Raw genomic sequence first — 13,320 nt, forward strand, 5'->3', positions numbered from 1 at the left:
CACCACACTACTGAGAAATGTGGTTAAACTAGTAGCATCAGTACTTGGGGCGACGCTACTGCCCAACACTGAGTAGATGTTTATATATTGTGGTTTTGGAAAACAGTTTGAATGTCGGGATGGATGCATGTTTTCAATGTTATCAGGCTAAAGTTAGCATTTCCCAAATCTGCAACTGCAACTTGAAACTATTGTCAGAATGTACAGGGCAAGAAAGTGAACTATAACCTTACCTGGCACACGGGATAGTTGTTGGCACAAGTTCACACCAAGCGTTGAAGCACGCTGTAGTAAATAGCCCCAAGAATGCATCTGGACCTCATAGCCAACAAGAATGTCTGGGTCATACCTGAAAAGGTGATTGTTATGACAAGTCAGGAGTACTCACCTTCACAAACTAGCATGCTTTCTGGACAGCCATATTGACTGTTTCAGGTGTAAAATCACATACAATGATAAAAGTTATAATAGTAAAAAAAAAAGAACTATCTAACAAATGATAAGTGTGCAGTATGGTCGACGCGGTGATGCAGTAGGTAGTGCTGTAGCCTTGCAGCAAGAAGGTTGCTGGTTCGAGCCTCAGCTGAGTCAGTTGGCATTTCTGTGTGGAGTTTGCATGTTCTCCCCGCGCTTGCGTTAGTTTCCTTCCGGTGCTCTGGTTTACCCCACAGTCCAATTCCGTAGTGTATGAGTGTGAATGAGTGTAAATGGATGTTTCTCAGAGATGGGTTGCAGCTGCGTAAAACATATGCTGGATAAGTTGTCGGTTCATTCCGTTGTGATGACCACAGATTAATGAAAGGACTAAGCCGATAAGAAAATGAATGAATAAATTAATGAACGAATGAGTGTGCAGTAAGAAAAGAAAGCCTTTTATGTATTGAGATACATTACCCTACTGAAAAAAACATCTTAAACCAGCCTAGGCTGGTTGGCTGGTTTTAGCTGGTCAACCAGGCTGGTTTTAGAGGGGTTTTGGCCATTTCCAGGCTAGTTTCCAGCCATTTCCAGCCTGGTTTTAGCTGGTCAGGCTGGGAGATATGGGTAATGGTCACATCTGAACAACCCAAACTTTTCAAAATAGCAGATCCTTTTGTATTAAGATCTTCAAACTAAATTAATAAGCATTACCCTGAAATGTGGCATACCCTGTGAACTGCTTTGACATAAATATCAAAACAGAATAATTTTTAGTTGATGAAAATACTAGCGTTCTAATCATTTAGAATAGTAGAGATAATAGAACTTGTCTATTATTAACATGAAGGAATAACCGACAGAAACAAAGCAGCGTAATTAAAAAAGGAAAATAAAAAACCTACTTCCTAATTATGTTAGAGACCTCTTCAAACAGCTCCTTCTCATCACAGGTGTAGGTCACCGGCAGTCCTGTCACACCGCACCTAAAAAGAAAAGGTGTCGAACTTCTGGAAGCTGAAAAAATACAACAAGCTATAATGTTGAAACAGACACATTTAATATTATGTAAAACATCACGCAAGACTGTATAGTGATTAGAAGTTTGAATCTTTTTACCAAACTTTATGTCTCATTCAGCGAGACGAATGAAACCCCCTAATGCAGAGCTCAGACTGCATGATTTTAGCCCTGATTTTGACTCAATGACGAGTTTTGAGAAACCGCTGACTAATGCCTGAATCACAAGCAAATCTGTGCTCTTTCACATGCGTAACCAATTGTTTAAAACCCATCACTAAGGCCCCGTTTACACAAGTGCGTTTTAGTTTTAAAACGTCGTTTTAGATAAAAAACGATCTGCAGTTCAACTAGCGTTTCTGATCATATATCAGTCCACACTACGCCACCAAAAACATATATCACGTGACCATTCTCGCACTCTGGGCATGCGCTTTCAAGTATAAACAGGAAGCATGCGTCTTGCTTGGCATTTGGTTAATGTTAGTCAACAAACGCCGGTTGAACAATGAACGCGATGCCAAAGAAAGCAAGAGAGGTATTTTTGTGGACAGACGACGAGGTCGAGTTGTTAATAAACGTAACAAATGAATAACTGCACAATGGCGCCTAAAACAGACAATAGTGCAAACAGCGCTCCCATTTCTGTGTCCATGTGTCCATGTTGTTGTTTACAATGAAGGCTGGTCTGCTGTCTTCCGGTAGCGTTAAAGCCATGTGTTATAGTCATGTGATAGGGGCTTGACGAATAAGGGAAGGATACGCAAAGACACAAAAGCCCCAATCAGGTAGCGAATCTCAGCAGCCCCGCCTCCGTTTTCAGATGTCTCCGTTTTCCCCCATCCACACTGAGACAAAGCGGCAGCATTTCAGAATGAAAACAGCCTCTCCAGCGTTTCCAAAACGCTCCATTTTTGGTGCTTGAAAACTCCAGGGTAGTGTGGACGGATGGCGTAACCAAAGCAAAACTTATGCGTTTTAAAACGAAAACGCATTAGTGTAAAGGGGCCTAAGGCTTAAGGCCCTGTTTACACTAGTGCGTTTTCGTTTTAAAACGGCGTTTTAGATCTAAAACGATCCGCGTCCACACTAGCGTTTCAGAACACATCTCCATCCACACTACGCCACCAAAAAGTATATCACGTGACCATTTGCGCACTCTGGCCATGCGCGTTCTAGTATAAACAGAAACCATGTGTCTCGCTAGGCATTTGGTTATTGTTAGTCAACAAACGCCGGTTGAACAATGAACGCGATGGCAAAGAAAGCAAGAGAGGTATTTTTGTGGACAGACAACGAAGGTCGAGTTGTTTGTAAACGTAACAAATGAATAACTGCACAATGGTGCCTAAAACAGACAATAGTGCAAACAACGCTCCCATTTCTGTGTCCATGTTTTTGTTTACAGTGAAGGCTGGTCTGCTGTCTTCCGGTAGCGTTAAAGCCATGTGTTATAGTCATGTGATAGGGGCTTGACGAATAAGGTAAGGATGCGCAATGACACAAAAGCCCCAATTAGGTAGCGAATCTCAGCAGCCCCGCCTCCGTTTTCCCCCATCCTCACTGAGACAGAGCAGCAGCGTTCAGAAAGAAAACAACCTCTCCAGCGTTTTCAAAACGTTCCATTTTCGGGGCTTGAAAACTCCGGGGTAGTGTGGACGAATGGCGTAACCATAGCAAAACCTATAGGTTTTAAAACGAAAACGCATCAATGTAAAGGGGCCTAAGGCCCCGTTTACACTAGTGCGTTTTTGTTTTAAAACGGCGTTTTAGATCTTAAACGATTCGTGTCCACACTAGCGTTTCTGAACATATCTCCGTCCACACTACGCCACCAAAAACGTATCTCACGTGACCATTCGCGCACTCTGGCCATGCACGTTCTAGTATAAACAGAAACCATGTGTCTCGCTCTGCATTTGGTTATTGTTAGTCAACAAACGCCAGTTGAACAATGAACGCGATGGCAAAGAAAGCAAGAGAGGTATTTTTGTGGACAGACGACGAGGTCGAGTTGTTACTAAACTTAACAAATGAATAACTGCACAATGGTGCCTAAAACAGACAATAGTGCAAACAACGCTCCCATTTCTGTGTCCATGTTTTTGTTTACAGTAAAGGCTGGTCTGCTGTCTTCCGGTAGCGTTAAAGCCATGTGTTATAGTCATGTGATAGGCGCTTGACGAATAAGGTAAGGATACGCAATGACACAAAAGCCCCAATCAGGTAGCGAATCTCAGCAGCCCCGCCTCCGTTTTCCCCCATCCACACTGAGACAGAGCAGCAGCGTTTCAGAAAGAAAACAACCTCTCCAGCGTTTTCAAAATGCTCCGTTTTCTGCGCTCGAAAACTCCAGCGTAGTGTGGACGGAAGGCGTAACCGTAGCAAAACTTCTGCGTTTTAAAACGAAAACGCATTAATGTAAACGTGGCCTAAGACTAATGATAAAAGTCATAAAAAAAAACTACTGATGACAGTTACAACGTCAGCATAAAGGAGAGTTAAATAGTTTCCATATCCATATCAAAAGGACACTCGAGTAAACAGAAAACAATACACTCACCTTGAGCTGAAGTACAACTCTCTTTATCAATAACAATAGCACCCTCTATCCGAGTAGTGCCAGAATCGTGGAGAAGCACATCAGAACTCAGACAGTAGAATAAGGCACAAATTGGGTCAAACTCAGGGTCAGGCTCAAGGTTGCGACGTGTTCTTGCATGGAGTTCCATACTCATCAGTGTGAGGTGCTGTACCTACAGCAACGTAATTAAAACTTAAAATGAGTGAAATGGAAACAGACAAGCTTTCCCAAATATCCTAGAAATATTTTAACACCAAGTTGAAGTCGAAATGCTTTTTATTTTCTTGAAGCTTTCATTGATTTTTTTTTTCTGATCTGAAATCAGTGAAAATCAGTCCTACCTCATGCAATGCTTTGGCCTCCTGCAAGTTCTGCATACTGACTTTAAAGCCATATGAATTACAGAATGACGGTCCCTCAATCTGTGAGTTTTCTTTCTTTGGAACATTCATGTTGATGAGCTGATTCTGTGGATGGGTAATGAAGGAGCTATAAAGGCTCTTAAAAATAATGCTAAACAAGAAATAGTCACTTCAGCTTTGCGAGACTTATACGTGTTGGACTGACCTTCACTTGTGTGCTAAGCAAAACTCTCCGTAAAGCATTTTTGTTTTTGTTACTCCTCTGATGAAGCCGCTGAGATCTGCACTCAGTGTCTGCAGAAGAATAAATGCAAAAAATTTTACAACAACATCCAGCATTTTATTGCACAAGTGAACTATTACTTTGGTATCCTGCTTATATAAAGCAAATATCTAAAAAAGCAAATGTTACACGATACAAGTTAATATACACTGCGGAGATCTGTGTGGGACTTAATTTCTAGTCCCACTCCTGCCAGGATTTATTCCACACCCGACCGCTCCCTCCATATATTCAGCCTTTGTTCACCTGCTGCCCGCCCCGACCTTTCCCGTTAAATTTTGACCTGGTTTCTAAAATCTCACGCTAAAATTGGGTACTACCAAGAGAGAGATAACTTTAGGATGTGCGGGGATTGTTCGGTTTTGTTTGCCCCTTTGTGATGAGACATGAGTGCCGCCTTAAACAGACACAAGCGTTAAGGTTTGTGACTGGTGAGACTCTTTCAAAGTCAGATTTACAAACATATCCACTCAATATATTTGCCAACTACCGATTGTTTTTCATATATCATATCACCATTATTTCTATACACATAGCAGGTATATTGAGCCAAAAAAAAAAAATAAAGTAAAATTGTATAGCGATAAATATGCCTCCCAAAAAACACCCAGCTGGATGCTACAGAGTCCAGACAGCCAATAAAAGGGGTGTCCAAACTCGGTCCTGGAAGGCCGGTGTCCTGGAGAGTTTATCCCCAACTTTCAACACACCTGCCAGGATGTTTCTAGTATATCTAGTAAGAGCTTGATTAGCTGGTTCAGGTGTGTTTGATTAGGCTTGGAGCTAAAAGGTGCGTTCGACTTCATGCAGCGCTGCGCAGATCGATTGAAATCTGTCTTAAAGCGGTGCATGCTGGTTAGAAATCTTGTCCGGATGCTGCGCTGACGCCACGTGACTGTCACATGTGGCATCAAAGTACCGCAACAGCGCTCCGAGATCAGACAGCAAACTCAGACCATGCAGCTTCTGAAGAGCGACTGCAGGAGCTTTGATGACGACACCGATATTACACGATTGGCCGAGTTCACCACATGACAACAAACACGTGTATTTCGGGTTTATAATTGGACAAATTCCGATTCAAAAGTTTCAAAACAAACAATTCACTTTTCACACCCTCTCTATCCTGTACACATCTTGCTTATTAAAAGACTACAAATATTTGACTGCAGTTATCATCTTTTGTTAAATAATCTGGTTATAAAGGTTAGCTTGTTTGCACAGGTTTATTTTTAACTTTTTTATACAGACTATTTACTGCACTCATCTCCATGAACGATTTAAATGATATATTTTAGTGTATATTTTAGTGAATAACCTAAATATGAACTCAAATAAGTCTTACAGACTTGAAATAAAATAATCATCATCATTGATCCTGCCACCCTAAAGCTCTCTTAACAAATTAAGCTAAAAAACTATTTTATTAAATAATTATAAAATGGTTTTATTATTATTATAAAATAAATATATATTTTATTTCCTGTCTAGAAGTTTAAAGGCTACCTGCTCTTTCTGGGAAACTTCTACATAGCTCACTTACTTTACCTTTTGTTCTTTTCAACACAATCTTTTTGGATTAAAATGCTTTTTTGAAAATGCATTCATTATCCAAAATAATCTCATTTATTAAGACCTAATCAAAACACCTTGTTTTGCTTTTTTACATTGGACATTTTTATATCTATAAATGTACACGTGTAAACCCTTTTTTAGCATATTCAAACAAGAAGTATTAGCCTAAAGGTTGATGTTTAACTCCTAGAATTTATGCTTATTGCTTTGTATTTAATAGACCTGTTCGTTTTTATGTTTATATTAACCCTTCATTTCCTCTTATTTCTCTCATGCATTTGTTATATGTTATTCATAATTCTCCCTTATTGTTTAAAAAGGAGCTACAGTTTGTAGAGACTGTATTCTGTTTTATTTGTAAATGTTATGTAGTTATAAATAAAAATAACAAAAAAAAATATGATGACGCCATGTGATCGGTCATTATGACTCCAGCAACTTTGAGTCCCGAAGTGTCCAGCTGTCCGTCTTCACGGCTCCGTTTTCAACTCCGCCCCTGCCTGCGCTCGGCTAATCTCGTTGATCACCGGCTGCAGCTGAGCTTCATGTCGAATGCACCTAAAATCTCCAGGACACAAGCCCACCAGGACCGAGCTTGGACATCCCTGGCCTATAACAAGTGACACACAGCACCATGGCGGATGAGGGCGTGCTCGCTTCCTCTCTCTATCTTTCAGGAACGCTATTACACCAGAGTTACCGACCGCTACCACGTTTTATTCAGAAATTTATTCCCGAGCTGCAAAAAATCTGGTCGGGTCCTGCGGCTCCCGGGAATGCAGGCCTCTACACTGCTGTATGGATATCCGTTAAGTTAATCTACAAAATTATGATAATGTTGTACTGACACTATGCAGCTGTGGTGATTCCAGCATGATTAACAGCGATTTTACAGTTTTCTCTACATTATTACAAACATGCACCATTTTAAAAACGTTTTAAACTTGTAAAACTCTTTCTTGAGGTGCAGCTGATCACAGAGTTGAACAGATTTTTTTAATCTCAGTTTCTTTGCAAGTCCTACCTTATGGATATGATTATATGCGTCACTAAAGAGACATGTTAATATGCAGCTGTCAATCAATTCAGTGGATGGGGAAAACCACACTCCTACATCACGTTACACCGTGCCTCAAAAATGCAGGGATTTAAAGGTCAGAATTTTTATTTAGGAGACTTCTTGTCCTATGGGACAGTGGTCCAAACAGCTTCCAAAAGATGATTTCGAATCATAGGTGCCCTTTAACAACTCTATGAGGCTACAAACATAAAACCATGTGGAAACCAGTTATTCATAAAGCTAAACAAACTGTAGTTGAAAAGATTTGAGAAAGGTTACATAAAGCTATACCTTCATGTCGCACTGGACTGCAGCTAGAGGCTTCATCGTCAGTGCTGTTTCTCCTTTGAACAGGTGTACTATGGAGTAGGTGCGAGCATCTGACATCTGAAACTAGGCCTTTAATTCCAAAAAATGACGGACTCAAGTGATCTTTTGACTCCGCATTTTCAAGTAACGTCTCATTCAAATTTTGATCCATGGAGAGGGGTTGCAACCCCCCAGTCAGATTCTCCTTATCCTCATCTTGCTCAACCTCGTCTGGGCTATCTTGCCATGTAGAAATCTCAGGTGAGTTTGGAGGAGAAGTAATCCGGCAATCTTTTGTTTTGTCAATGTCCTGGACACATTTCACACTGCTAGGGCTACTGTCAGATGAAGCTGCTTTAACTGGTGAAAAATGGATGGGTGAACAGAAGTCATTCCGACTGTTATGTTGCGATTCTGAATTTTTTTCAGGCCTTTTATCATGATTCTCTGAGAAAAGCGAATTCGAGGTCTTCTGAGTTGTGCTCCTGTCACATGTACTCTGCTTCAGCTCTGAAATCTCATGGCCACCCATTTGTATCCTACCTCTCTGAAGGCACTCATACTGTTTTTTGGCCTGCGCCCAAAGCTGCACCTGCTCTCGGCTAGGGGCACACTTGCAGGGAAGGATGATAACTTTTGGGTCACTGACAGAAGATGGGCTTTGGTTCTTGATCAGTTTGGAGGATTTACATCCTTGAGTTGGAGCAGAGGCCTGATTTGTCATTGCAGAAAATGCGACTTTCCAAAACTGCAAACCATTTTGAGATAAGTCCCCATGGAATTCAACTAGTCTGCTTGCCTGCCTGGTTTCCAAAATCAACTTTCGTCCACCAACCTCCCTGAAAAAACAGTGACTGTTTACTTATTATTTTATTTGATAATTTCATAGTCCAACTTGAAAATACACAGATAAACAGACACTTGAATCCAAAACCACGCAAATGCAACTTTTAAACAAGAAAAAATTACAACACAGACTTGTGTACCTTACCTTGGCTTCAATGGCACATCTGACGGGTCACTGTAGAATGGTTCCTGTTTTGTAGCTTCTGAAAAGTCCAGATCCATCAAATTAGCTAAGATTTCTTCTCGAGCAGGTGGAGACATCAAAGGTTTGAGAATGCGAGTTCCACCAGTCCTTGAAGTCTTCAGCTGAGACAGAGAGTTGATTGACCGTGGTGAACTGCTCGGTGTTAGTGAACTGCCATCTAGGAGATCACTATTTGGGGAAACACCGTAAGCAAAAGAAGCTGACATAATGGGGGATTTGGGCTCTGGGTCAAGCAGCACATCTCTCTTCTCACAGTGAAAGTCCCGAAAGTGGCTGAGGCCATGAATTTTACCTAAAGAACCAGCCCAATTAGTGCTAAAGATCTTTTCTGAATCCAGCAGAGACAGGGATACCTTATTGGGAAAAACTCTGCCATTTTCACAAGACACCTTATCAAACAATTCTGGACTAAGAGCACCAGATTTATTCCGATCGTTTCCATGATTGAAGTCATCATCAACATCAAACATCTTTTGTGTCCTGTTCCCCAACCCAACCAGCGCATTCGCTGCCTCTTGACTGACATCACTGAGGAACTTCTGAGGCAAGATCTTGTCAGTTAACACAAACTGGTTACCAGAATAAAGACTGGAGAACTCTGTTTGGCCGATGACATTGATATCAAATCTGTAATTATCTGGAAGTTCTGGGGACAAGCTATCCTCAACAGAGCAACAGCTGTCAAAGCCAGGATCAGAAAAAAACACAGGACTGCCATCTGAGGAAAGACAATCATTTCTCTGGTCATCTTGTTTATTTTTCTTACATCTGGTTTGCACTTTTGTTCTTGCACCCCTTGGTTTTCTTGATGGTGATGACAGAGTTCTCTTAGATTTTGCCCTTTTGGCAACATCAGTATTTTGACTGGTGGAAGAAACCGCCTCAGTCAAACCATCACTTTTATTTGCTTCCTGTTCTTCCTTAAGCTGCCTCTTCTGGAGAAGTTCCTTCAAAACACACATTTCCCTATTCTTAAAATCGGAGGACAATGTGAGATCTGTGTTTGATTCATATATAGCTGCACTCTTAGTAGAGGAAGTAGGAGAAGATATAGAATCAACAGGCTTCAATAAAGCTGTCCCAGTGTCTTTCTTTCTCGCTTGCGGCCTTCTCGATGTTATGGGTAACTGTGATTGCTGTACAGTACCAGATCTTTCTTCATGGCCAGAGACCACTGATATGACATCATGGTTTTTTGTTTTAGTCCCATCCTGACTTGTATTTTTGGATTTTGAATTAGAACTTCCATATGTAATGACAGAACATGGATGTCCTACAGTCTTTGTGGGTTGGGAAAGAATACTAAAAGACTTTTCAATAGTGGAATTGGGAGCAATTCGTAAGTCTTTCTGAGAGTTATTTGAAGCAATAGAATCAAAGAAACTATGAACCTCAGTTTTAGAGTCTGAACAACCGAGAGCAAGGTCCTCCGGGTTGCTTTTTAGAAAACTGGGACATTGGAAAGGAGTTAGATAATCAGATAATTGAGTAACAGGTAAATTGTCAGATGAATTCAGGCCCTGTGAATTATTGCTTCCCTTGCCATGATCCTGCTTTCTTTGAAGTAATTGCTTCTCATTGCGCATCCATCCTTTCTGAGAAGTAGATGTGACATCTACAAACATTGGCCTTTCAATTCCATCACAATATTTCTTATGCTTCCTTGAAGCTGCTGGAATACTTTTCCATTTAGAATCCTCAGTTTTCAGAGAACCCTTGTTTGTTGCTGTTGTTAAGCTATTCGATTTTCTTTTTTGGCTGGTCCCAGAAGTCTTCTTAGGTCTCTGCATTCTGCTTCTATTCAAAAGACCACTTTGGGATGGTTTTGGAGTCAGGGCTTCACAAGAAGAACCTAGACATGGATCATTATGAGGATTTATAAAATGATCATTTGAATTTGATCCATGCAAGTGCTCTGTAGGAGACCAACATCTAGGTGGGGTTGAGTCAGTAGGACTGGGGGCTCTTTCTGACAAGTAACCCAACTTCATCATGACATCGCAATACTCTGTACAAGTGTCATCTGTAAAATCATTATAGGAAGGCCATGGAGGGGCTAATGTTTGCACAGGCAACATTGCTTTAGCACGCCTTTCCCCTCTAGTCTGGCCAACTCGTGGACACTTGGATTTTGGGAAGGTGGTCATCCTTTTTACCACTGGGTTGATCTTCGCTTTCCGTTTGGGACATTTCTTTACTTTTGGCTCAAGCGACGGGTACTTCTCTGCTGTAGACTCTGGAATTTTGGGCCAGAATTTTTTGAGAGGAGCAAGCTGTTCATATCCAGCAAGCTTTTCCGGTGTTAAAACTGTGTGAGTTTCATCAGAACTGACTTTAGAAATCTTTACTAACATGTTCTTCTGACCTTTAAATCTGTTAATGATTATGTATTTGATGATAACCGGTGGCTCTTTTTTAGTCACTTTCCTCTTTTTTTGACTGAAGACATGATCACTTCCTTTAGGGTCATCATGATGTACTGAGGCTTGTTTGGAGGAACCAGATCTTGGATGATCTCCTTTTTCATAAATCCTTTTTCTTTTGGTCCGCAAGGTATATTTGCTGCCTGGCAAACTTGCCACCTTGGTACAAGAGATGTTTGTTGGAATATCTGCAAAATCGCCCTTTCCCGAACTCTCAATTAACGATCCTGAAGTTTCCATGTCAACCTCCTTGCTCACTTCGTTCTGATTGTGAGAGCCTGGAGTGATGGAAAGAAGGGCTGGAGGTTCTTCTTTCGTAGGAGAATGTGTCTTTACAGGAAGTTCCCGTTTTTGATCTAATGTAGGTTTTTTCTTGGTCAACTTTAACCTTGACTTTCGCTGCTCAGGTTGGTCTAAGGTACAGGAAACCTCTCCAATTTTGCTCCCGGCCTGTTTTTTGATTGGTCTTGCCAGGCAATTAGACAGAATAACGCTAGGGAAAAATTTGTAGTGTGCCTCCTGCTGCGCCACAATGGTCCTATCAGCTTTATTCTCTTGGTAGTCTTCATATCGTATTTTCAATTCACCAACATCATCCTCTTTCGTTCCTTGTCCCATCTCACTTTCTTCAGGTCCTAAAGCAGGGCTATCTTCTAATGTCTGTGTCTGGTCAAAAACTTTTACAGGACTTCTGCAGTCACTTGGATTGAGTACTATTTTAGTCTTGGTGGCGCTGTCTGTCAGCCCAGAATAACATGCAGAGGAGCTTCTCTGATCCTCCAGGATGAGTAAAGTGTTTTTCTCGACATGCTTAATGCTGGAATATTTTTTTATGCTTTGGGCAAGCTTAGAATTTCCAAACATTAAATCCTCAAGATCTGGATGATCAGAATCAACTTTATATGTAATTCTTGAATTAGAAGAGATGGGGTGTTTAACTGGTGTCACCTCTTTAAGACTTGAAATATTTGAAGATTCAATCGACTCTCCGCATTTTGAATGCTTATCTGCCAAATCTTCTCGATCGGGTCTTTGCTCAGAACATTTGTACTCATTCACAATATTAACAGAGGATGATGCCTCGATACGAACGGCTTCATTTGCGAAAACTTTTCTGCTGGCGAGGATCTTGTCTGTTCCTGTTATATATGAACGTCTCTGGGATCCTTTTTCTTTTAACGATGAATCTACAGGAAACAAGACAACACAAATGTACACACAACTGAACGAAAATCCACCATGCTTTCACTGATGTTTTATAAAATACATTATTAAAACACCTAAAATAAACTGTACTTACCACTACTCTCATCTGCTGCTCCATCCAGCTGGGGAATGGACAGATCAGTTTGAAAACTGTTAATTCCCTTCCAATTTCCTTCTTCATCAGATGAAGCTTGTTGCTCTTCACTGGAGCTTTCGTTTGCTTTCATAAATAATCTGTGCAAATAGTCAACATATGATTAAACCACAGGCCATCCATTAAAATAATTAATAGATTACAACTCAAACAGCAACACATTAGTAGTAGCATCACTACACAAGCACAGGCGATTAAAAAAAAACCTAAAGGGAAGTTTGGTCACCTTTGTCTGGCAGAGGGCTCTGGAATGTCACTGTCCCATCTTTGTGACATTATTTTACTAAGCTCGGATTCTTTTTTCTCCAGTTCAGGTCCAGCTTCCTCATCATCACTGTTATAGACGCAACTAGCAATCCCGGTTAGCTGTTGGGTCACTGCTTTGGAGCTCTTATCTCCAAATCCATCATTAGCCAATGCTTCAAGAAGATCAACCATGGCCTGTTCTTGACTGCCGTCTGTTAGAACAGAGTCGACACTATTAGGATGAACTTGAATGTATTAAATAGCATATATCAGAACACATACAAAAAATATTATGAATAAGCAAAGGTTATAATTGACAAAATCATAAATGCAAAAAAGAAAACATTTTGTTATTTTCCAGTATAATATCAAATACATTACAAATAAACTCTTTTTTTTTACATCTACAAAATGTAATTCTGGGCATATAACTAAAGAGTAAACAATAGGAAAAAACTAAAATTATGAAAACGTACGTAAACACATTGCATCTCACAATTTTAGTTCAAGAAAAACAAATCTTTTAACTAAGACTTCACCTTTTTACTCAAAAATGTATTAAAACCTTGATTAATATCCTACAGTGTAAACGCTTTTAGCTTCTTTTTTTTCGGAAATCAATGTTATATT

The 13,320-nt window shown here is 40.4% G+C and overlaps 1 protein-coding gene and 1 long non-coding RNA gene across 4 annotated transcripts in view; one reads left to right on the plus strand and one right to left on the minus strand.

Annotated features, from left to right (window-relative positions):
* rev3l (REV3 like, DNA directed polymerase zeta catalytic subunit) overlaps nt 1-13,320 on the minus strand; it is a 58,391-nt gene that overhangs the window by 23,790 nt on the left and 21,281 nt on the right. For all 3 annotated transcript variants that reach the window (XM_068215612.1, XM_068215613.2, XM_021468589.3), the window contains 9 exons: nt 12,671-12,902; nt 12,385-12,524; nt 8,602-12,271; nt 7,593-8,449; nt 4,589-4,677; nt 4,363-4,488; nt 4,001-4,193; nt 1,323-1,434; nt 234-349 (listed from right to left, as the gene is read on the minus strand). In XM_068215612.1, the coding sequence (XP_068071713.1) occupies nt 234-349; nt 1,323-1,434; nt 4,001-4,193; nt 4,363-4,488; nt 4,589-4,677; nt 7,593-8,449; nt 8,602-12,271; nt 12,385-12,524; nt 12,671-12,902 (5,535 nt within the window). The remainder of the gene's footprint in view (nt 1-233; nt 350-1,322; nt 1,435-4,000; nt 4,194-4,362; nt 4,489-4,588; nt 4,678-7,592; nt 8,450-8,601; nt 12,272-12,384; nt 12,525-12,670; nt 12,903-13,320) is intronic.
* The window catches only part of LOC141379523 (uncharacterized), a 28,623-nt gene continuing 18,148 nt past the window's right edge, over nt 2,846-13,320 (plus strand). Inside the window, exon 1 of the long non-coding RNA XR_012396332.1 lies at nt 2,846-2,921. This is a non-coding gene — a long non-coding RNA (uncharacterized lncRNA). The remainder of the gene's footprint in view (nt 2,922-13,320) is intronic.

Source organism: Danio rerio, chromosome 20 (assembly GCF_049306965.1).
Source record: "Danio rerio strain Tuebingen ecotype United States chromosome 20, GRCz12tu, whole genome shotgun sequence".
Lineage (NCBI taxonomy): Eukaryota > Metazoa > Chordata > Actinopteri > Cypriniformes > Danionidae > Danio > Danio rerio.